The sequence below is a fragment of the Drosophila nasuta genome, chromosome 3 (genome assembly GCF_023558535.2).
Source record: "Drosophila nasuta strain 15112-1781.00 chromosome 3, ASM2355853v1, whole genome shotgun sequence".
In the NCBI taxonomy this organism is placed as follows: Eukaryota; Metazoa; Arthropoda; class Insecta; order Diptera; family Drosophilidae; genus Drosophila; species Drosophila nasuta.
Window position 1 is genome coordinate 32,928,606 of NC_083457.1, and position 23,244 is coordinate 32,951,849.

Consider the following 23,244-nt stretch of genomic DNA (forward strand, 5'->3'; position numbering starts at 1 on the left):
TTAATTTGAGCTAAATTTATAAACTATCACACTGTTTAAAAAGTCGATTCAATCAAATCTATAAGGTGATACAACACCAATTGAAATTTACATATCTATTAGCTTTAATTGAGTGCACCCTAAAAAATACATTTTTTTTTCATTTAAAAAAAAGCAGTATGATGTTTTTGGGTTCTTGGATATGGCTGCCCTGGGGTGTATTGAACGAGTGTGGGGTAGCATAATGTACGTTATGTGTACGAGAATGTGACAATCGAGGGTTGCTGATAAAAAATGGGGAAGTACATACATATTCATACATACATACATATGTGTATATATGATGGGCATTCGAACAATTGAAAACTCTAAACTCACACTACTAAGAATTCCCTTTAACATATTTGCTGGACATTTTTTTTGTGATAAGCTTTTTCCCTAATTTTTGTAAAATTGGAAATCAATTTGCTGAAAAAGTAACATTTCAGATTATGCTGTTTATTATTTCGATTATTCAATTTTATTTAAGACAAAGTCAAATGCCTCAATTTTCACTGCTCCAATCTTCCCTACTTGTTAATAAAGTAAACACTTTTCAATAAGAATATATGTGTATATATCTATACATTTATATGTTATCGTATATATTTACAAGCAATTTATTTCATTCTTTCAATGAATTTAAGAGCGATAAACTAAATATAAATGCTAAATAGAGTTACAACTTCATTAAGGTGTATTACAATTTAAAGGTCGTAAACTATAAATTCTACCGTGTTTAGCTTAAACTTATGACAAACAATAATATTCAATATTTCATGGTGCGCAGATAACATCACACAACTGTAGAAAGTGTCAATATAAAGGAATTACTAAGAACGAAATTAAATTTACATTTGATATTTTCATTTTTGATTTTGATAAAATTATAATAAACTTATGAGACTATACGAAGTAGCAGGTTGAAGACCACAACATAAGATGTATATGCAATGTGCACATCCAACCTATGGCTCGAATGATTGGATTGCGGACAGACAGAAAAATGCAATATGCAATATGAGAACTTTCTTAACGTAACATAACAACTTAAGCATATCGTTATTGATAAAAATTAACAACTCATTGAGTTTATTGCAGCATTGTTGTATACAATAATACATTTTCAAGCAAGTCCAAGCTCCAGTTCCATAGTTTATTATTATTGTTGGTCATAACTACTGCATGACTTCGCGGAAGCGTTTTTGTCGTTCCAAACTCTCGACCTCAGCCCAACAATTGCGCATGTTTCGGAACAACTAAAAGTACACGATAGAATTTATGTTAATTGAATACAATAAAAATATAGGGAAAACACCAGAGCACCCACCTCATCAATCCAGTTGTGTTCTGCCAGCAGATCGTTTAGTATTTCCGTTGAGGTCTTGTCCGGAAATTGTTGTTGCTGTTCAGTCACACGCTGTGAGCAATTGATAAACAGATTGAACTTTTCGTGCGCAATCTTGTGGAAAAGATCTGCACGTGCGGCACAGATACGACACAATACAATATCCTAAAAGTAAATTATTTTAAGCATTCCTAGGTTCACAAGTAATTTTATATTACTCTTACTTTTTCGTAGACAATTCGCGCATCTGCAGATATAGTTTGCATAGTGTTTGGATTATAGGGTTCACCAAAAAGTAAGAAACGAACAGCAATTCCGGGTTGATGACAGCCAGCGCAATTCTTTTGTGTTAGATTGTTTTGCACCCATTCCGAGAAAACATGACACTTCGGCCATGTCTCAATAGACGAAATAATGCTTCGTGTCCACGGAGTGATGGCCAATAATTTTCGCTTGCAGTTCTCCATGATGTTGTCTATGACGCGCACGCTACCTAAGAAGTAATCATCTGAAAAATAAAGAAGTTAATTAAACGTTTGCATATAAGTATTAAATCTCAATAAGTAACTTACCCTTTTCACGGGTTATCTCGGAGAAAAAGCTGGGATCAAGCGCTTGCGATATCATTGTTTGTATATAGATTTCAAAATTATCGCGATAAGACAGATAATCCTCCATAATCTTCTCAATAAACTGCTCGGTATCATCAGCCAATAACTCCGAGCGCATAAACTCAACAATAGTCTCCGTGTGAGATTGCAGCTGAATGCGTACAGGTGCTTTGAGGTAGAGTTTCTTCGTTTCCAGATTCCACGAAGCGTACTGCAAGTTGTACATGTTAATAAACGTTGTATTTTAAATCTGAAGCTTATACCACTTTTACCTTGGACATGTTGCGATAGAAAGTTTTACCGTTCTGTCGAAATGGCTCGTACTTTTGCAGGATGCATTTGGAGTCCACCTGCCAAATTGTTGGCCAATCGTTGACCAAATCAGAGCGCAAGACAATAAAGTCACCAGTCTGAGCAAGAGTGAAAAGAGAGTTTATAGTTTGTTGTTAATTGATAAATAAAGGCTGCACCCACTTTAAAGTTTTCTGCTGTCACTGCAGCTCCCGCTGTTGGATTGCCATAGCTGATTGCATCGGCGCCACCCTGCAGATCCTGTTGCGTATTATAGCCATCGGTAGCGACTTGCAGTTGCTGCTGCTGTTGTTGTTGCTGGTGATGATGCAGCTCTTGTTGTAGCGGCTGCTGCTGCTGTGGGACCTGTAGCTGATGTTGCAAGTGCACAGTTTGCTGACAATAGTTGTTCTTGCGTGGTGTGCCCTTGGTGCGTCGTGCCGCTTTTCGCTTGCCATAGCCCTTGCCGTCATCGCTCTGTTTTGAGTGAGTGAAAGTGAAAGAGTGAAAGAACAAACGAACGATCGAGAGGAGTGTGCGATGCACTTACGTCTTCCTCCTGCGGCGTCCAAACAGGATCAGTGTCCGAGTCGGTGAACTCCTCGGGCTCAACCACGGCACCACCCTCCCCAATAGCAGACGTATTCAAAAGAAGTGCGTGCATGCTGCTTTCCTTGGCCTTGCGGGAGCATTGCTCCCGACGTGGCGGCATATTCAAGGGGTCTGTGGAGAGCACAAAACTGGATTAGCAACAACATCAACATCAACAACAACAACAAGCAAGGTGAATGTGATCGATCACAGCACACATACGTCGAACGCAGCACAACAACAATTACGTCCATCATCAACACAACATGGACATCATCATCATCATCCTCAACCCAATTTTGCCATCGTCAATGGCGTTTACCGAGGAGCCAGCGCCAAAGCTGGAACTGTAGCTGGAGCTGGGGACTGAGCTGAAGAAGCCGCGCTCACAATGAAGTAGTAAATAATAAAAATACACGTTTTTATTTTTTGATGATTTTTTCATTTTTAAATTAATAATATTTGTTCTCGTTATTCCATCTCAAAAATACTTATACTTTCTTTACTTTTGTTTTTTTTGCTCATGCGTTTCGTCTTTATAACAATGTTTTAAAAGTTAAGTTTATGTATTCGGTTTTTACATATGCACAGTGTCCGATGGATGCGTCAAGTAAGTTCTAGTCCTAGTTCTAATTCTAGATCGAGTAGAGTCTAGTCAAGTCAAGTCATCGTCATATATTCAGGTTCATTCGTCAGTTGGTTGTCTGCAGTCGAGATGTCATTTAAATGTATTTGTATGGGATGCGTTTGAACGCGGCTAATGCTGCCATGGCCAAAGCAGATTGATAAAATGAGGATTGGTTGTGGCAGCTGCGGCAGCAGCTTGTGACGCCACGCCACTTATCGCTGCCGTGTTGATGCCTCTGGATGCCGATGGCGGTGTTGGCGTTATCGGCGTTACAGCGTCGCCGCCGCCTGTTGTGTTGTGATGGTGGTTGTTGTTGTTGTTGTTGTAATTGTTGTTGCATGGCGTTGCAGTAGTAGGAGTAGTAGTTGCGATAGTAGAGTGCTTATTGGAATTATGCTGTTGGTCAAGTAACATACCTTGACTGCCGCCACCGCCGCCGCCTCCGCTCCCGCTACCCAACTGCTGTGCACAATGCTGCTGCTGCTGTTGTTGTTGTTGCTGCTGTTGCACAAAATGCTGTTGCGCCGCCTCCTGTTGCTGCTGAGCGTATGGCCGAAACGATGCTGTCGTCTGATGATCAGCGGCAGGATGCTGGATGACAGAGGTAGTTGTTGATTCAGCGGCAGCCGCCGCAGCAGCTGCCGCTGCCACCATTTGTGCATGCGGCCTCTTCTTCGGCAGTATTTGAGTTTGTGAGAGTATTTTAATGCGATGCCCATCATCGCCCACCAAACCGGCCAAATTGTGCACAATCTGATTGTTGTCTGGCGTTGCGGCACCCGACGTTGATGTCTGCGACGTGGGCACATCATCACCAGAGCCGCTCTTTCCTTTGCGTTTGTATGGAGCACGTGGATAGTTTAGTTTACGCGATGGCTTCACAACGGGCGGCGGATCATCGTCACGTTCACCTTGCAGAAACTTTAAATAGCTGTCCATGAATTGCGTTTTCTTCTCGCCAATTGAGGTGCCCACACTGACGGGTTTCGGTGCGGCGGGACTGTACGCACCGGACGCTCCACTGGAGGATGCACAATGCGCGGCGGCTGATGACGACGACACTGGCGTTAGACCATTATTGCTGCACTCATTCGCTATGGAGGAAGGCGGCTCTGGTGAGGGTGTTTTATTGGGATTACGTATGCCAAAGTTGGTGTTATTCGTTGACGAGTTGGTGCCACGACCATTCGTGGTCAACGAGTTGGCATAGCCCTGTTTGGGCGCACTATTCGCATCGGCCAGAAAGTCCAGCTCCTCCTCAATGTTTGGCACAATCACTTTGTTGATTGCATCGGCGTTGGCATCTGAACTCGTTCCCTCATCATCTTGCTGCTGCACCGACTCCAGTTTATCCTGCTGATGTTGCTGTTGTTGTTGCTGCTGCTGTTGTTGTTGGTGCTGCTGATGCTGCAACTGTTGCGCATACACCTGTTGTTGCTGCTGTTGTGTGTACACCTGCTGCTGTTGTTGTTGCTGTTGCTGCTGTTGTTGTTGCTGCTGCTGTTGTTGTTGCATACACGCCGTATACTGCGATGCAATTGGCTGCGGAAATGCCGGATAGTATTGCGCCAGCTGTGTGAGATGCGATTGCGCCTGCGATGATTGCAAATGTGCCGGCTGTGGCAGATGCTGCTGCTGTTGTTGCTGCTGCTGCTGCGTGGACTGTTGCTGCGGCTGACTATGCTGCGGATATGTGGGTATGTTGATGGTTGTTGCCGGCGACACAGACGCCGCATTGTTCTCCGTTTTCAGCGGCGTATTCCACTTGCTGTTGAAGTCATAATACGTATTTTGCTGCTGCTGTTGCTGCTGCTGATTGTGCTGTTGTTGCTGTTGCAACTGATGGTGTTGCGACTCCTGCGGACTTCGCACAGTGCTGTATTCGCTGCTGGCAATCAACGTTTTCTTAGGCTGCCGTTTCCTTGGCGTCTTCGCCGGCTTAGGCGGTGGTTTCACATCCTCCTGCAATGGAGAAACAAATGAAGACAAATGCATCGATTAGCAAACAAATATTTCAAGCTGTTTGCTTCAGAATTTTACATAAATTTGCAATGTTATATCAGTTTCTTGGTGGGACATTTCTACTTAGCAAATACCATTTACAAAACGTCAACAGCAACCTGGACAAAAGGTACAAGGAACAACAAGGACACACTGCACACACTTTAGCTTGAACTTCACTTCAACAAAACTTTCAACGTCACGTCACAGTTTCAAATGGACCACAAGATTTATGCCAAACACAAATATGTTTTAAACAATATTACAACACAAATTCGAACAATATACAAATAAAAGTATTCGCTCTTCAAATCAAAATGAAATCAAAATGAAATCAAAATCAAAACAGTAAAATGGAAAAATGTTATAGAAATTAGCACCGTCACCAAATAGAACGAGTACTTACTTTAACAATATATAGAGGAAAACTATTAGAAAAATCGCATTAACTATGGAATTAGCATAAAACTAAATAGAATTAAAAATAACCGAACTAGCCAAATTATTGCATATTTTTTTTTTTTTGGAAACCAAACAGAGAACAACATAAAAGCCAAAACAAATCAGAGCAAAGAACAATTTATAAACAGAAACGGAAACAAAGCCAAACAAATTGAACAAACGATAGAAAGCGAAAAAAAAGGAACGTAATCGAAAATGAATATACATACAAATAAAATACAAACCTTTGGCACTGTTTGAATCTGTGACGTTAAGCTGCTCGTTGTCCCCGGCGACAATATCATATTGGCCACCACATGTTGTCGACGCGCTTGCGGCGAGCTGCCACCATGTTGTTGCTGCTGCTGCTGCTGTTGTTGCAGTTGCAACTGATGTTGCTCCTGTGCTGCAGCTGCAGCCTGTGCCTGTTTCAATGACTCCACATCAATGACACTTGGCTGATAAAATGTTTGCTTGATCTCCAGGCCTGGCGGCAGATTAAACACGAGATTCTCACTGGTATCGCCGCCAGCAGCAGCAGCAGCCTCATTGCCATAGGCATCGAGGTGTCGATGCTCTTGCTTCACATGCAACTGCAGCACACTCTTAATCTCATCCTGTCCCCCGCCGTCCTCTGGCTTTGTCCAGCAATGCTGCTGCACTTGCAACTGTTGCTGCTGCTGCTGTTGTTGTTGCTGCTGTTGCTGTTGCAACGTGCTTTGTATCACAGATGAATAGGCCACCGTTGTGGGCGCTGCAGACGAACCAGCGCCTGCCACATTCATTATAGTACGTCGCGCCACTGGCGATCCCGCTGAGGCAGCCGTTGCTGCTGCTGCCGCCGCCGCCGCTGCTGCTGCCGTCGAGGATGCCGATGCTGCCGATGTCGTTGTGGTTTTGTAGACAATGACATGTGGTGTGCCAGCCACATCGACAGTGTTTAAATTCGTTATGGGTGATCCATCCGCTGAGCTAAGCGCTGGACTTGCGTATTGTGCCGCATAAGCGGGACTCACATTCTGCTGTTCGATGTGTATCGATTGCGGATCCTTGCGTGTCAACTTCACTTTCTGTCCATCCATTGTGTAGTACGTTTCCGTCTCTGCCATTTCGTGTTGCAACTGTTGCTGCTGCTGTTGTTGTTGCTGCTGTTGCTGTTGTTGTTGCAATTGGGTCAAGTAAATTAGTTCGTTGTACGCTTCGATTTGAGCCTTTGCATCTTGTGCGTTTTCTTGCTTGATTTGCTACAGAAGATTTTTGTTTGTGTTGCATTTGAAGAAGAGCGAGCAGCGCCAAGTTGCAAGTTGCAATTGCAATTTGTTGGTTTTTGGTGGCCGATACAAATTTTGTGTGTTTGTGGATTGGTATTTGGTTTTTTGTTTGTACATAGATTTGATGGAAACGGAAATTGTTTGTGTCGCATATTTGATTTACAATATTTACATAATACAGGTGTTAGCGATTTGATTTGAGGCCAAGAGTACAAAGGGGTAAGAGGCAAATAGTGACCGAAGGAAGCGTCCAAAAAAGGGGCCCAGAAAATACTCGAATTCAGTGTTATAATTGGGTGACATCTTCGTAAGATTTTGCTTTTAGTGATTAGTATTTGTTGTAAGCCAAGTGTTTGTTATATTCTATACATCTATTCTATAAAGCACTTAGTACCGAAAATGCCACCAATAAATAGAAGAAATTTCATAGATTGTTTTAACTGAGCCCCCCATTTGAAAGTTCCCCAGATCTCCACCCAACTGCGACTCTTTTTTTGTTGTTAAATTGGCTTTGCAACTATTGAATTTATGTTGTTGTTATTTGTTGTATACTCACCACTTTGTCAGCGACCAGATTCAGTTGCTGCTGCTGTTGTTGCGCCTGTTGCTGCTGCTGCTGCATGGCAAGGAACGTATTGGACAGCATATTCGGTGTATTCCACGTCAGCGACGTTGATGTCAAAGCCACCGTCGTTGGCGAGGGCGACGCTCCACTCGATGATGAGTTCTCGCCATAATAGTTGGATGCCACCACATTATTCGCTGCCGCTGCGGCAGCTGCTGCCGATGATACGGCTGCCACAGCTGCTTGGTTTTGAAACGAGCTCAGCTGCTTGTCCAGTGTGCTGGGCAACTGCAGCTGTTGCAGCTGGCGATGTGGCGTTTGCACCGTCGTGGAGGCATAATGCGCCGGCTTCGGTTGCACACTGGCAGCGGCTGCATGATGATAGATCTGCTGGAATACTGGATTATAGCTGCCAATGGGCGAGGGTGGCACAAAGCTGCCGCCGCTCGCTGCAGCCGCATTAAAGCTGGCTAAGCTAGCGGCTGTGATGGTGGCCAGATGCGGATGCTGGAAATCCTCGGCTGTGCCTGCTGTACTGCCGGCCGAACCGGGCACAATGCGGTTATAAGCGTATGACCAGTGACTGGAGTTGGGATCCATGTGATGGCGGCGGCGTCGTCGTCGTCGTGTTTAAGCTGCAAAAACAGGTTTGTTATTATTGCAATTTTGTTGTGGGAGCATAAAAGGCGGGCATGCTCTTCTTTTCTCCCTTCTCCCTAATATGCAATCATACACACACACACAATTGTATTCATTTTTTTTTTTTGCTTTCGCTAGACCAATCAAAAAAGGCGCAAGTAATTCAATGTGGCTGCAGTCGGAGTTTCAAAAATATTGAAGAGTGAGGATGCAGCCCTTGCACACAATACACGTACATTTGTACGCATGGATGTATGTATGTATTTATGTTTGTATGCATGCACCTACACTTGCTCACATACAATAGCCACACACATTCATACATACAAAAGTGAATTATGCCGCGCACAATTTTGCATGGTATGGGAAGACTGTATTATGCTTTGGCCAGTCCATCTGTATATTTTTCGATGCTGCTGCTGGTATCCATTTCACTTATTCGATTAATTGTTGTAATGCATTTAGATATGTACATGTTTTTTTGTTTTTGTTGTGTGCATGCGTACATGTTTTGCACATCATTCAGCCATCAGTTTATATTTTCTTAAAACACTTTTAACATGCATATACATACATATACGAATGTATGTATATAAGTATGCATGTACATACATACAAGCATACATGTGTGCGTACGTTTAGATAGATAGTCACTAACAAGCAACTCTTGGGCGTTTTACTGCTTCATTGGATTCACACTGCGTGGAAACATGTTTTTAATTCGCTTCGATTGTGCACTTGTCAATTTACCATGCAAATTTTATGTAAACTTTTTTGGAAAACTTCTATAATTTGGCTGCATAACTTTTTTGTGGGTGAAACAATCTCCAAAATGGCCGCTCAAGTACAAACGAACCATTGACTCATTTGAACAATGCACACGTGAATCGGTTCACGGAAATCCGTGTGCTTCTGTTGAACATTATTATGTTTGTCTGTTGGTGTTAAGGTGTTTTTTTTGCAATTATTGGTGGTGATTTCCTGTAGTTTTTAATTTGCTTGGTAAGTTGAACTATTTGGTTTCACGCGATTAATTTATGACCTTATCTAAATCTGTCTGCAACAACGAGCCACAAATGTATATATTTATGTTTATACCAACACACTTATAAACATATAAATATAATGCTATTTATCCAGTATTGTAAAATGTAATACAAACGAGCATAAGGTTTTTGAACTATAATATAAGTATAATTGTTATATATTTACCGCTTGGGGCATATATTTGAAATGTATTTGTGGGCGCTCTGTCATTTATTTTTAAATTTTAACTACTCGGATATGTGCACCTTTTGCAAATTTTGAATAAGAATCAAAACAGCGTTGCCGTACGTTACAAAAACTATATTACATATTGAACATTGACAACATATCGTTACATTACGATAGTCGGGGTATTTCTCATTTAAATATTAAAATTTAAAAAAAAATGTATACAAATATTAATTAGTTACGTAGTTTATTTAAACTGAAATGTTCGACACGTACACTAGCTAATAACCAATTTGAACTAGATTAATGAACGAATAAACGAACAATAATTCGTTAACATTAATCGAACTACCAAATGAAATCGTTTTCAGTGAACCAGTTCTACATGAAACGACACAACTCTACTCATTAACAAAAAAACGTAGATTAAAACTGAAAAAAAAACAATATTATTCCTGTTGTATATAGTGACGCACAATAAAATTTAAATTAATTTAACTTGTGTAATAAAGAAAAAATAAGGTATGTATTATTGTATAATTCTATGCGTTGTGTAAAATTAATTTTAGTTGAATTTACACATACGTGTAAGTGACAAATACGCCCATTAACTGTAACTACCATATACGCACGTATGTGTGTGTGTATGATATTTTGTAGAGAACAACATGGATTTTGCTGACGATTTTGCACCCAAAGAAGAGGTCGACCCAGCAGCAGACTTTTTGGCACGCGAGCAGTCCGTTCTGGGAGATCTCGAGGCCGAAATAACGGGAGGATCAGCCACAAATGCCGCAGCTGCAGTGGCAACTGACGATGGTCTTCTCGGTGCTGAGCTTGGCAGTGAATTGTCTGCCAATGTTGGAGGCGGTCTGGAATCCTCGACCGGCAGCTTTGAAGTGATTGGCAGCGAATCAAACGAACCTGTTGGCATCTCGGGGCCACCGCCATCGCGCGAAGAGCCGGAGAAAATCAAAAAGTGGCGTGAAGAACAGAAACAGCGCCTCGAGGAGAAAGATCTCGAAGAGGAACGCAAGAAGGAGGAGTTGCGCCAACAGTCGAAGAAGGAACTGGACGATTGGCTGCGACAGATTGAAGAATCGATCTCAAAAACTAAACTGTCGTCACGAAATGCCGAGATTCAAGCCGCCTCCCTGGAGAATGGCGCTATTGAGCCGGGCACCGAGTGGGAACACATTGCCAAGCTCTGCGATTTCAATCCTAAGGTGAACAAAGCGGGCAAAGATGTCTCACGTATGCGTTCCATTTATCTGCATCTGAAGCAGAATCCAATTCAAGTGCAGAAGGGAGCCTAAACTATAATGACAATGAATGGATTGGTCAACTGTGAATTAGGCTTGCTCCTAATAAAACATATTGATTTGTTTTGATTTGGATGAATTTGAATTCTATAAATACAATTGCTATAAATTCCAATTATATTACATATGTATTAATAACTATATATTATATTTGCTGATTGAATTGTTTATGATTTCACACACATATTTCATAGATAATAAAGAGGCATTCAGACATATACATTTCCTTCGTGTTTCTCTTAATTTTCTTTGATTTTCATTGGAAGATTGCATTAAATGTTTCACTCATTATTTTCAGTATAATGTCCGAGAATGATAAGGAGTTGACAGAGGCGACTGAGAGTCTGAAGACGCTTCACATAGCCAAGCGACAGGATTACTTGCAGTGGGATGATTACTTTATGGCCACTGCAATTCTCTCTGCCAAACGAAGCAAGGATCCCGTCACTCAAGTTGGGGCATGCATCGTGGATAAACACAATCGCATCGTAGCAATTGGTTACAATGGCTTTCCGCGCGACTGCAGCGATGATATATTCCCCTGGACAAAGAATGCTGACGACGCGCTGGAGAACAAGAAACTGTATGTGGTGCATGCCGAGGCGAATGCAATCCTCAATAGCAACAGTACCAGTTTGGTTGGCACTCGACTCTATACGACGCTCTTTCCGTGCAACGAGTGCACTAAGCTGATCATTCAATCGGGTATTCGCAGTATATTCTACATATCCGACAAGTATGCTGAGAAATCCGTTTATCAAGCCTCTAAGCGAATGCTCAATTCTGTCGGCATCAGCTATCGACAGCATGTCCCAGTTAAAAAACAGATTGTTATTGACTTTGATGATATACTTAACGAGTAATAACTAATGGTGGCTGTAACTTCAGACTTGACAAAGTTACTCATAACTTAAAACATTTTATAATGTGTTCTTTGTGCTGTTACTTAAACTTAGTAAATCTGTCTTAAACTATATGTAAATTAATCAATTGAAGAGAAGAGCTTGACTCTGTGTGAACAACAAATACCAAATTAAATTCGTTTTGTTTTTACTACACATCCGTCGAGTCCACGTTGTCTTCGGTTTTCTTTGGCGAGTCCGATAGACGTGGCGAGAGATCTCGCAACTTGACAACGTTGCCCACAGAAACTGCATTGGCCGCCTCACTAATCGAGTAGCCAATATCCGCAGGAGTTCCCTCCGGATAACCCAAATAATAGTCGGCAATGCGACCCGCCTCACGCAGTCCGCTCAAGTAAGCGCCATGAACCGTGGCCGGATAGTTGCGTATTGTGTGCTCGCCCGCAAAGAAGAGTCGTGGCAGTTCTTCGGGTTCCTTGCTGGAATGTGGCTCTTGGCTCTTTGGTGGTATAACTGGCGCGGCAAGCAGATCGTAATCACTGCCCGAGGATCCCACCGAAACATAGCTGTATGAGCCTCGTGCCCATTGGTCGCTGCGCCAGCGCGTGACAACTGTCTCCTTGGGCTGCGGCACCGAAGTGTTGCCATAAATGTTCTTCAGCACGGACATGCAACGCCCCACAATGATGTCATCCGTCACACTCTCTACAATGTTGGCTGCCATGCCTGCAACAAGAGCCAGCAAAACGGGCGTCGAGCTGATGCTCCAAAACAGAAACATTTCGCCTGACAATCGCATTTGTATTTAGTTATAAAGTAACAGCGAAAAATTCATAGAAGAATTGTACTCACCACGACTGGCTGTGGTGCTGCCCACATGGCCAAAGAGATTCGCATTGGGATCCCAGAAGATGCGATCGAAGCAGAGCACCACTTTATTGAGATTACCAAAGCCCAAACGGCGTATCGCCTGTTGCTTCCAATCGGGCAGCGGAGGATCGAATTTCACAGTGTTGGCATGCGGTTGGGACTCTTCATTCGAGATGGCCACCTTGAGCACACCCAGGGTGAGTGTGCAGACAGCAAGATCCGCTTTGTAGGTGACTTCTGGTGTGCAAGTCTTTAGATTCTCAGCCACAATCTCAACTCCTTTGTTGCTGTACTTGATTTCTTTGACGGCACTATTGAGACGTATGTCAATATTTTCGGTTAAAGCCACCGGCACACAAGAGTAGCCGTTGCGCACTGTGGTGTGATGCCCAATGAACTCAAAGTCGTCGTCTTGGTCCCAATGCTTGAGGGATAGATTGTCCAGGCGTGTGGCATTGGCAAACTCGAGGTTGGCAAAGTGCCAGTCGAGTATTAGGCGATCGCGAGATGACAAATACACTTGGCTGCAATTAAATAATACAAAATAGCAATAATTACAGCATAATGTCGATAATTGCATCCTTATATATCTTTAATATAAATCATACTGTGAATTATTTACTTACCTGGGTTGATTTTGTTCAATCTCTTGCAATTGCAGCTCGAGTTTTTGACCCTGTGCACGCAGCTCATCCTCGACTTTCTGGCTATCCTCTAGTTTGATCTGATTGATGCGTAAGTTGTACTCCTGTTGCGCATAGCTGGATTCATTTTGCCCGCTCTTCGGGAGCCGCTGCTTGACTAGCGCCTGGTAATCAGCCTTCAGCTTGGCAATGCTCTGAATGATGGCCTTAAGTCGCTTGCGATGTTCAATGATCTTGTTCTGGGCAGCGATAATCTCGTGCATATGCGAAGCGCGTTTCTCCTGCACCGCTTTGTCCTGCATGTTGATGATCCACTCGAGGGCATCACCCAGCGATACAGGATTATTGCCCGCATAGTTAAAGTCCAGACGATGCGACAAATAACTGGCAGACTCGAGCAAACGATTGAATTCACGCTCAATCACATCATCCTTCTCCTTAGGCACCGGTTTGCCATCGGGTCCATAAAGCGGACACGTTTGCTGTATGGGCACCAGATCCATGCCAATCTGTTTACTCAATATGGTCATTGGATTCCCATAAACACCAGTGACCACCATCGCACCTAGATCAGCGATATAGCTATTCTTCCGAAACGTAGCAATGCGTCCGCCAACTCGATCTCGTGCCTCCAGCACAACGACCTCCATGCCAAACTGTTGGAGTTGCTGGCCAACTGCGAGTCCTGAGATGCCCGCACCAATCACAATGACTTTACCCAGCTTCTTGCTGGGAATGGGCAGCTGTCGCTTGAAGATGCCAAAGTTTATGAAGCCATGACGTTCGAGGAATGAATGAACACGTCTAACTAATGTCGGTTCACTGTCGAAAGGCGGCGGCAAACATTTGAGGGCATTGTCGAAGGTCAACTGCAGTTTGGGATTGTCCACCCACATGTGCAGTAAACTGTTGCGTATGTTGAGGAACACACGATGCCCCAAGATACCAGAGCGACTGATATCGGGGAAACAGGCCTCCTCATTGGGCGTCATCTTGCTGAAGGGCAGACGAGATTGAAACACGGCGCCCTCTTGACCCGAAAGCACTGTTGGTGTACCGGCGTCGCGAGACTCACCAATGTTGGCACTGCCACCATTTGTGGCATCCCGTTGGACGCTGCTACGGGTGCTTGCGCTGCTGCTACCTGCTGCCGTCTGTCCGGTATTTTCCGATTTCCGCGAACGATGTTCACTCGCCATCTGGTGACGCTTCTCGGTTAATCCCGCACTGCTACCTGAGGACACTGAATTCGATTTTTCGTCGGCAGACGCTGTTTTATGGGTGCTTGTGTAGTCGACCTTGGGTTTGTTGCGTCGACTGGTGCGTCGCTCGTCTCCCGTTGCCGTTGGCGTGTCGTTGGAGTCGTCATCGAATTTACTTTGTGTTTTTGCTGGAGCAGCAGTTGGAGCGTTGTTGCTACGCTTAGGCGACGGTTCGCCATCGGAATCATCACTAATTAATGTCACATACTCGATGGGTTCACCCACCTTGCCGGCATTATTTGCATTTGAGGCAACGCCGCTGTTATTGATACTGGGCTGAGTAGGCTTCATTTTCACTTGGATATAACGTCTAAACAAACTCACACGTACAGTTTATAATAACAAGCTTCGTTATTTTCAACCAAATCACATTTCCATTTAATGTCACCACTCCAAGCAACAGAGTTTTCACTTGTTTTGTATTTGTTGTTATTGCTTCGTTAATATTTTGTATACTGTCTGAGGACTCTCAGCAACCAGGCAAACTGTTGACAGTAGTGTGACCGCACTCTAATTGCAAAATATACTATTTTACGTTAAAAAAAATGGTGGTTTCGATTTATCGTCGGCTTAATCGATACATTTGCGGTTTGTAAAAAATCGATTTTGTTTTCTTTTTACCTAGGATTTGGATTTTTTAATTTGAAATTAACTATAAATCTTATTTGTGTAGAGTTTTATAATTGTTTTTATTGGCGAATGTTGTTATGTACAAAATCAAATGTTGTAGTAATTTATAATTATGTTTCGCTTATTTCATAGAAAAACTGTGATCTAGGGAATATACATAGTAGCTAGTTTTAGCTTTGAGTAGGCAATACATTACCTAGGTCACCCTGTGCTTAGGTGTTTTTGTTGCCTATCGATTATCGATGCTTAAATAAAAACGGTTGCTATCAATCGAGTACAATCAATAAAAGCCTGTGATCTTAATCAATTTGAGGTAAACAAAATAAAACGAAATTAAATATGCTGTAAGTACTTGACAGTTGTTTTTACGAATATTAGTTGATTATAGATGAGTGGAAAGCATTTGACTAGACAGTTTTTATCTTATATTTTATTTATATGCTAGATAAATGAATTCAATATGTTCACAGATTAAAGTGCATGCATTTGTGTTTATTGCTCAATCAACATTTGACATAGAATAAACTCGGCTTTTTCTTCTAATCGCGACCATCACAGCAGCCGTCGTAGATAATTCTGCTAGTACAGGCCTGAGATGGCTCGTGGAAAAAGTAATCCCAGTCGCAAGTGCGTTCCTCTGTCGCTACGCCATCCACACAACGAATAAAGTTGTGGCAATTGTTCGAGCTGCTCGCCACAAGCATTGTGCCCCGACCATCGCAGCGATTGTATGTGCACACCACTTCAGTGGCAATATTGCATTTCTTGGCGGCGTCATCATAGAACAGACCCTCCGGGCACTGGCTCCACACGGGGTCAACGTCATGTACCGTACCATAGTTGCCACAGTAGAAGTAGCCACGACAGGTGGCACCATCTGCGACATAGCCTGTGATGGGCGTTGAGCTTGAAAGCGACGTCTTTAGACACACATTCGTCTTGGAGTGCGCCGTGCAAGAGACTAAGTACTTGGCCTTACAGGATGCGCTTTCGACATCAAAGTACTGCGTACTGCTGCAAGTTGAAAGCGAATGCGAGCCACTCTTGCACTCGTAGTACTGATTGCAATCGTTCTCCTGGCGGAACTTGGTTTTATCCGGCACCAGATAACAAATGTTGGCCACATCCACGCATAGCGAATCGACGCCATATTGACACATCTGGTTGGCCTCATCGAAGTGCAGAGAGCCCTCGCAATGGCCAGCCAAACTCTTGCCATTGTCACAGTAGAAATAGTTCTGACAATCTGTTGGATCGGCCACCCAAAGGCCATTCAAGCCCTCACAGAGATTGCCACAGTAAACACTATTAGCTGCTGTGGCGGCCTCACACTTCCCGGAGCTGGCATTGAAGACCAGATCATTGCTGCACTTCTTCATTGTGCCCGCAGAGTTGATGCACTCAATGTACTCACTGCAGCTGCCGGGCTTGCGGACCAAAGTGCCATTCTTGAAGAGACGACACAGCTCCTCATAATTGCTCACTGCTCCAGACGATGGCTGGACAAGGCAGACGATAGCCAGCAGGAATATGGCGATAGTCGATCTTGAGAGCACTGTAATAAATTCGAAATACATTTTAATTGCAATCGCATCAGACTCCAGCTGTGTGTTTGTTTAGCTCACTTTTAAATTGAGTTTGGAAATTCCTGCAATTGGTTTTTTGCGCCTTGTCGATTAATAAATTATTGTATTAGATTTTGATGTAGCTGTTCGAGCTGATTGGCTTGAACTAAATGGAGACTCGTGCTTGCCAAGCAATTTATATTTAGTTGGGGTGGAATGTTTTGGCGTAATACTGATTAACTGATTTAGCAACAAATTAGGGAGTAACATACTTTATATATGTTCGGCTTGTTCCAAATCTTATCTTCTCACAACTAAAGAAAAAAGTCAGCACTGATGTTGTGACCATGAAGAGAGGAGTTCTTCTAGTTGTTGCTCTCTCTTTAAAAGTTGTGAATCGAATTCTTATCATAAATTTCAACTTACGCACACAATATGACAATTCACAATATGACAATTCATGAAATCTCCACATTGTCATAGTATAGCTTGTAGATTGTTAATTAAATAAATAAGTAGGTGATATTTACTGCCTGCCTCGCCATATCAGTAGTCAACCAGCTGATGCTTATTCATACTCATAAATCTTCTACCAAAAAATATTGATAAACTGTTTGAAAGCGGCTAAATCTATTGTTTAAATTAGCTTCATACTTGATTGTTGTGGTAGCTTGAAACGAACGTCATATTTATAGAAGCTGTCTAATTATTTATGGCAGCAAATTGCTTCAAGTGAGAGTGTTTTGACGCCCGATAAGAAAGCCAGCAATTATGAAGTGATTAAATGTCAGTTTGAGGCAGCAAATTAAGATTATGCGCAGCAGTATCTGAAGGAAGCATCAGACACAAAACATATTTCTAGGAGATGTAAAAATTTAAATAAATTATCTTTATGTCTTACATTCATGATAGCTTAAATGTTGCTATTTTAAGTTCAACTAATTAATGAGTCTTAATCTTATACAAAATTCAGCATTTGGTATATTTTTACAGTATTGTTGTGGTATTTTAATTTAGTATATTTTAATCGCACTGTTTTGATTTTATTCAAAAGGGGTATCTCATAGTGGAGCACACTCACCTTATTGTGTATTTATTTAAATTTGGTAATTTCATAAAAAGTAGTATCTGCAAGTCGATCACTCTTCGATCACATTCATTTCCGTTTCAGCTGTGTTGACTTCAAAAGCTTTTTAGGTTAATTACCTTAGTGCGTAATGCTAATGTCAGCAGGCGCCTAAAAGTATGCAACGATTTTGTTATTGCCGCCTTTTGTGTTGTGACGGGAACCTTCATTAATGTAGATACGAGAACGGTAGCAAAACGTGTCGCCGGAAATGGCGGGGCTCACACCTGAAGTTGCTGACAAGCCAAGATACGATTAGTTGAACAATTGCGCAGATAGCGCGCATGGAGCGATCCATTCAAGTCAGTTCAGTTCTTGGAATGCCCAAGAATTAAATGCCAATTACGGAAGGTGTGAAACAGAAAAATTACCGAAGAAGGTATTTTGGTAAAGATATCAGCTAAATAGATTTTGGCCATTCAAAAGTTGAAGCAGCGAAGATAATGTCTGTATTAATCGGACATTCTACAAAAATAGCTTAACATTAATCAAAGGTGCTTCTTGCTATGATATCATTCTGAGAATTACGCTTAAATAGCAGTTAAGCATGTCATGAGTTTCAGTTATAGCTGAAACTTTGCAAACAAAGCCAAGGAGACGGTAAAGAATGCTAGGTGAGATCGATGCTTATAATCATTCTGAGTAAAACGCGCCAATGCTTGGAAAATCTATCTAAAATTTTTTTAATTACCGCATTCGCGATGTGTTTCGGTTTATCTGCAAAGGTTACAAACAGTGTTAATTAAATGATAGGGCTTTAGGCGTCTTGTGGAAGGCGGTATATAAGGTACAACATAGAATGTAGGGGTTTAGTACTCAAGTGGTGTGCTTCCATAGCATACAAAGCTCGCTAATAGAATCAATCAAATCGCAGTCGAAGTAGAAGTAATGGCAGGTAGGATACAAACTAACTGGAAATGGATAACACAACCCTACAATAATTCCTCTCTCTCCTTTTTTGCAGCTTTCCACTCGAAGATTTCAGCTCTCGCGGGCATCTGCCTGCTGCTCGCACTGCAGGCGCATGCGTACACAATGAGTGACATGTGCGCACAAATGTCGAGCGATGGATACGTTGGCAACCCCACCAATTGCAGCAAATGGGGCTACTGTAAGGGCCAGGTACTGGTCGGCGAGGGCGCTTGCGCCTCCGGTTTAGTGTACGAATCGAAGACCGCCACTTGCCAGTACAACACGAAGGTGGCATGCTCGACCAGCATGACAGAGACATGCAAGGTGTTGAAGACGCCCGTCTATCTGGCCGATCCCAATGATTGTCAGAGCTACTCGTACTGCTTTGGCAATGGTACCGCGTTGACAGGCAAGTGTCCTGCTGGTCAAACTTATGCCGCCAGCACCACTTCGTGCGTGTGGGGTCCCGCCTGTCAGCAGGACAGCATTTGCCGCTTCATGAAGAACAACATCTATGTGGGCGATCCGACCACTTGCGGCAACTATATAGCTTGCGTCGACGGCTACGGCACCTCCTCCACATGTGGCACCAACGAGGCTGGTGCGACCCTCTACTACAACAAAGCCACCGGCAACTGTCAGCCAACCAATCCATGCAGCAGCAGCGGCGGCGACACCAGCACCGGCACTGGCACTGTCACTCCGGCTCCGATCAACACAAGCGGTTGCCCCGCTTTATCCACAAGCTCGACTAGCAGCACCAGCTCTACCGAATCTACCGCAACCGAAGCCGATGCTGACGATACCACCACCTCTGACGACACTGATGAGACCACCGAATCCTCGAGCACAGTCAAGTATGTGGCCGACAATACAACGTGCTACGGCTTCTACAGTTGCCTGGAGAGTTCCTATGGCAAATGGGGTGCATGTCCATATGGCACTGAATTCGATGCCACCGCGCAGAAGTGCGTCTCACCCGCCGCCATTGTCTGCACATTCGATCGTTGCGCCAACACCAATATGACCTATGCTGCTGTGCCGAACACAAATTGCAACCAATACACTTACTGTCCGAATGGCTCCGTTGGCACTTGCCCCACCGGTTATCTGTACTTCGATGAGCGCTATGGCAAGTGTGTGCCCACGAAACCAGCCACCGCAATTTGTGGCGCCACCACCGCATAAAGTCGGATGTAATTTTGTTGTAGCCCTCAGAGAGAATTGTAGTCGCATAATAAAAGCAAAAAAGCATTAAGTCACAAACGAATTCATTTGCAAAGACAAATCGAAGCCAAACATCTGTGAAGTTCTTTTTCAATGATTAGCAAACATTACGCATACGCAGTATTTAACACATCGAGTAAATAACGTACATAGCAAACATTACGCATACGCCGCATATAACGTATACGCAGCGTTGCAGTCCAAAGTACCTCAATCCATTTGATCTTTGATTTTTACTTATCAGCTATAACTATTCCTACCACTGACTAGAATTAACAATTTTGCACTACTTGCAGCAAGGTAAACATTGCGTATACGTCACGTTGCTCAGTTTCTTTTTTTCCCAAGAAATGCAAAAAGTCAATGAGTTCTTTTCGTCTGAAACAAGAGGCATGTCAATGAGTTGGTACAATTCAAAGAAGCAAACAATTCATTCAAGTCAATGCCGTGCTACACAGCGACAACATGATCAAATTTTTGCCTATCAGCAACGTTTTTTCGGTTTCGGTTTTTGGTTGCGTAGATGCCACCGACATGCCGACATGCGATTGCCGTGTAATTTACATGCTATCTGATGGCATTGCTATCAATCGCACACACACAATTGATAACACACACACACACATATCACATATCACAAAAAGGCAGCTGGGAGAGATGTCAATATCGATGTTGATGTCGATGTTGATGTTGATATTCGGTGACGATAGCGACATGAATGTGTTCCTTAGAGCTGTGCATTTTTAACAAAATTGTTTTTTGTTCATTTTCAATGGAATTGGAATGGTTTGCATATTTAAGCAGGCGCCACACGGTGGCAGCGCATCAGTCAAACTCGTGGAGCTGTACGCAACGGACAACGATTTAAAGGATCTAACCATATCACAACTACGATCAAACGGCATCAAAAGCACTTTTCAAGCATGCAAGCAGGTAAATGCCTTCCATCAATCACAATCAATGAATCATCCTCGAATCGATCTAATCGCTTTCTTTCTCTGTTCATCGACAGTTCGTGGAGTCCTGATTGGGCTTGTCCTGGCGCTCGTGGGCGCCGCCAATGCCGGCAGCATGATTGCTGATTTCCCGTATTTGACGGTGCGCGAGATGTGCGATTTGTTGCCCTCGGTGACGAGTTTCTTGCGTCCCAACACCTGCAACTATTGGGTGCGCTGTGCGTCGCAAGACGACAGCCTGGAGGAGGGCACATGTGCCGATGGCTTGAACTTCAACCGCAACACAGGACGTTGCGTCATGGCTGCCAATGTGGCGTGTCCCTATGCCGATCAACTGAACAGCACCACAAGCGTTGTCAACAAGTGCGCCAACGAGACGGACGGCACTTTCCTTGCCGATGACAGCAGCAGCAACTGCCAGGGTTACATTCTGTGCAAATCACGTCGCGAAGTCAAGTCCAACTGTCCCAACGAATTGCTCTTCAATCCCCTCTCACGCTCTTGCGTCTATTCCAATCAATACACTTGCCCCACCGCTGGCAAGGTGACCAAATCGCCTGCTTGCCTCTCGCTGTCCAACGCCACTCGTCTGGCCAATGAGGAGCATTGCAACAAGTATTACATCTGCTTGAATGACGTTCTCCACGAACGCGAGTGTGACAATCAAATGGCCTACGATGTTGCTTTGGGTCGTTGCGTCCCAGCGTTGAATGCCACCTGCTATGCCACCGCTAAGTTGCCACCCCCAGAGAACACATTCTGCCTGACAAATGGCACCGCGCGTCGCGGCTACTTTGCCGACGAGGAGTCCTGCAGTCGTTACTACATCTGCGGTGCACCCACCAATGGCAAGCACGACACCAATCCACAGCATCTGCAGTGCAGCCCCGGCATGTTCTTTGACGAGGAGAAACTCTCGTGTCGCGATCGCCTCAACGTTCGCTGTCTGCTCGATCGTTGCGCCGATACCAGCCTCAGCTATGTGAATGTGGCTGGTGATTGCCAGACCTACGCTCGCTGCTCCGGTGGCGCCACCGTTGGCACTGGACGTTGCCCCAACGACTACTACTTCGATGAGCGCAGCCAGGGCTGCACTCCCGTCAACCACAACTATGTCGCTTGTGCTGCATGATCCTTCTACGTCCCCTAACAGAACAGGAGAGAAGATGAGCGCATAGGGAGAGGAAAAGCAACAAAAAAAGATAAAACACTTTTGGTTACATCACAAAATTGAAAAATTGTATTTAATTAAAACTGCATACGAAATATGGTGGAAGTCATTAAAGGCAAAGCAACAGTCTTTTTATTTAACAAAGAATTTATTTTACTAGGTTGAAATCGACCATATTATTCTAATTGTAATTACTTACATTTGAATTCAAGAAATCTATAAAAATCAGTATTCTAAATTGAAAATTGTAATCCGTTAAATTTGCAAAATATGACGGAAGTTATTTTTATTGAAAACATAATTTATTTGAGCAGCCAGAAATGTTGTATTTAAATTGAAAACTTAAGAAAGCTAAAATAACTATATTCTTTATAATTCCTTAAAATTTGGTTTTTATGAGATAGAAATTTTTGAACTGTACTTTCTTACTTGTTTATATTAAATCACAAACATATTTGAATAGACAGAAAAATACCTAATTGGCGATTTAAATTATTAAACCTCTTTGACCAGAAATATAATATTATATTTTCTTTTTATTTTGTCGAACATATTAGTTGAGCATACGGGAATTCCGTTTGACTTCAAATATAGTATAAGTAAGTCATAAATTCAATAATATACAATTTATTCCCAACCTATTGACATGATTTTACATTTTCCATTCATTGCCATAAGTTATATTTAGCACATAGAGAAGTATTTTTATCATGCAACATTTGAAGTTGCATAACTTTCAACATAGATAATTTAGAGACGGGAGTGTTCTAAGTAGTTCTTATACCTTTTTTTTAATTGAGTGAAATGCGCAGTTAATACCCTCGAAGTAATTGAAGCAGTAATTATTGGACGCGAAATTGCAAAAAGGAAAGAATAAATGAAGATAAAAAGATAAAAATTAAAATGAAAATGACTAAGAGAATATAAAAAATCACAATCTGAATAGTCGATGCCAACACTTTGTCATTAATTAATATGTTGTTTTAATTTTTTTTATCTTAAAAAAATGGAAATTGATTATCAAAAGTTTTCCTTTACCATTTAATAGTTCTGAAGTTTATAGCTAATAATAAGGAA

At 42.7% G+C, this 23,244-nt stretch overlaps 7 protein-coding genes across 16 annotated transcripts; 4 read left to right on the forward strand and 3 right to left on the reverse strand.

Annotated features, from left to right (window-relative positions):
• Positions 1–650: 650 nt before the first annotated feature.
• Positions 651–9,634, reverse strand: LOC132793884 (putative uncharacterized protein DDB_G0271606). 9 transcript variants are annotated; one of them, XM_060804027.1, is made up of 12 exons: positions 9,155–9,243; positions 9,041–9,102; positions 7,757–8,400; positions 6,175–7,173; positions 3,904–5,449; positions 2,819–2,991; positions 2,452–2,745; positions 2,250–2,387; positions 1,939–2,188; positions 1,591–1,874; positions 1,349–1,531; positions 651–1,277 (listed from the first exon to the last, which is right to left on the reverse strand). In XM_060804027.1, exons 3-12 carry the CDS (start codon positions 8,363–8,365, stop codon positions 1,197–1,199), a joined length of 4,557 nt encoding a protein of 1,518 aa, XP_060660010.1. In that variant the 5' UTR covers positions 8,366–8,400; positions 9,041–9,102; positions 9,155–9,243; the 3' UTR covers positions 651–1,196. The 9 variants fall into 9 exon arrangements, with proteins under 9 accessions (XP_060660010.1, XP_060660011.1, XP_060660007.1 ...); XM_060804028.1 differs by lacking the exons at positions 9,041–9,102; positions 9,155–9,243 and adding an exon at positions 9,617–9,634; XM_060804024.1 differs by lacking the exon at positions 9,041–9,102 and having other exon boundaries at positions 9,155–9,273.
• On the forward strand, positions 9,297–11,804 carry LOC132793888 (probable deoxycytidylate deaminase). Its single transcript, XM_060804036.1, has 2 exons — positions 9,297–9,406; positions 11,240–11,804. Exon 2 carries the CDS (start codon positions 11,244–11,246, stop codon positions 11,802–11,804), a length of 561 nt encoding a protein of 186 aa, XP_060660019.1. The 5' UTR covers positions 9,297–9,406; positions 11,240–11,243.
• Positions 9,990–11,161, forward strand: LOC132793887 (clathrin light chain). Its single transcript, XM_060804035.1, has 2 exons — positions 9,990–10,141; positions 10,280–11,161. Exon 2 carries the CDS (start codon positions 10,288–10,290, stop codon positions 10,933–10,935), a length of 648 nt encoding a protein of 215 aa, XP_060660018.1. The 5' UTR covers positions 9,990–10,141; positions 10,280–10,287; the 3' UTR covers positions 10,936–11,161.
• Positions 11,805–11,989: 185 nt separating the features above from the next.
• Positions 11,990–15,075, reverse strand: LOC132793886 (possible lysine-specific histone demethylase 1). Its single transcript, XM_060804033.1, has 3 exons — positions 13,301–15,075; positions 12,657–13,198; positions 11,990–12,590 (listed from the first exon to the last, which is right to left on the reverse strand). The coding sequence occupies exons 1-3, from the start codon at positions 14,869–14,871 to the stop codon at positions 11,995–11,997; spliced, it is 2,709 nt and encodes a 902-aa protein (XP_060660016.1). The 5' UTR covers positions 14,872–15,075; the 3' UTR covers positions 11,990–11,994.
• Positions 15,076–15,657: 582 nt separating this feature from the next.
• Positions 15,658–16,978, reverse strand: LOC132790496 (peritrophin-44). Its single transcript, XM_060799038.1, has 2 exons — positions 16,836–16,978; positions 15,658–16,765 (listed from the first exon to the last, which is right to left on the reverse strand). Coding segments are annotated over exons 1-2 (1,017 nt in total). The 5' UTR covers positions 16,837–16,978; the 3' UTR covers positions 15,658–15,749.
• Positions 16,979–18,457: 1,479 nt separating this feature from the next.
• LOC132793193 (peritrophin-44) lies at positions 18,458–20,112 on the forward strand. 2 transcript variants are annotated; one of them, XM_060802899.1, is made up of 2 exons: positions 18,458–18,515; positions 18,866–20,112. In XM_060802899.1, exons 1-2 carry the CDS (start codon positions 18,509–18,511, stop codon positions 19,999–20,001), a joined length of 1,143 nt encoding a protein of 380 aa, XP_060658882.1. In that variant the 5' UTR covers positions 18,458–18,508; the 3' UTR covers positions 20,002–20,112. The 2 variants fall into 2 exon arrangements, with proteins under 2 accessions (XP_060658882.1, XP_060658881.1); XM_060802898.1 differs by lacking the exon at positions 18,458–18,515 and adding an exon at positions 18,686–18,796.
• A 740-nt stretch (positions 20,113–20,852) lies between these two features.
• On the forward strand, positions 20,853–22,307 carry LOC132790721 (peritrophin-44). Its single transcript, XM_060799367.1, has 2 exons — positions 20,853–20,973; positions 21,053–22,307. Exons 1-2 carry the CDS (start codon positions 20,964–20,966, stop codon positions 22,126–22,128), a joined length of 1,086 nt encoding a protein of 361 aa, XP_060655350.1. The 5' UTR covers positions 20,853–20,963; the 3' UTR covers positions 22,129–22,307.
• Positions 22,308–23,244: the final 937 nt, after the last annotated feature.

What these genes read in the sequence shown, in the direction of transcription:
- LOC132793888 (XM_060804036.1), top strand. Translation starts at nt 11,244, where the DNA reads ATGTCCGAGAATGATAAGGAGTTGACAGAGGCGACTGAGAGTCTGAAG.
- LOC132793887 (XM_060804035.1), top strand. Translation starts at nt 10,288, where the DNA reads ATGGATTTTGCTGACGATTTTGCACCCAAAGAAGAGGTCGACCCAGCA.
- LOC132793886 (XM_060804033.1), bottom strand. Translation starts at nt 14,871, where the DNA reads ATGAAGCCTACTCAGCCCAGTATCAATAACAGCGGCGTTGCCTCAAAT. An exon ending in ATTGAACAAAATCAACCCAG is followed by an intron (nt 13,199 to 13,300) that starts GTAAGTAAATAA and finishes ATTTAATTGCAG; the next exon opens with CCAAGTGTATTTGTCATCTC. An exon ending in CAGCACCACAGCCAGTCGTG is followed by an intron (nt 12,591 to 12,656) that starts GTGAGTACAATT and finishes TGCGATTGTCAG; the next exon opens with GCGAAATGTTTCTGTTTTGG.
- LOC132793884 (XM_060804028.1), bottom strand. Translation starts at nt 8,365, where the DNA reads ATGGATCCCAACTCCAGTCACTGGTCATACGCTTATAACCGCATTGTG. An exon ending in ATCTGGTCGCTGACAAAGTG is followed by an intron (nt 7,174 to 7,756) that starts GTGAGTATACAA and finishes AATCTTCTGTAG; the next exon opens with CAAATCAAGCAAGAAAACGC. An exon ending in CGCGAATTGTCTACGAAAAA is followed by an intron (nt 1,532 to 1,590) that starts GTAAGAGTAATA and finishes ATTTACTTTTAG; the next exon opens with GATATTGTATTGTGTCGTAT.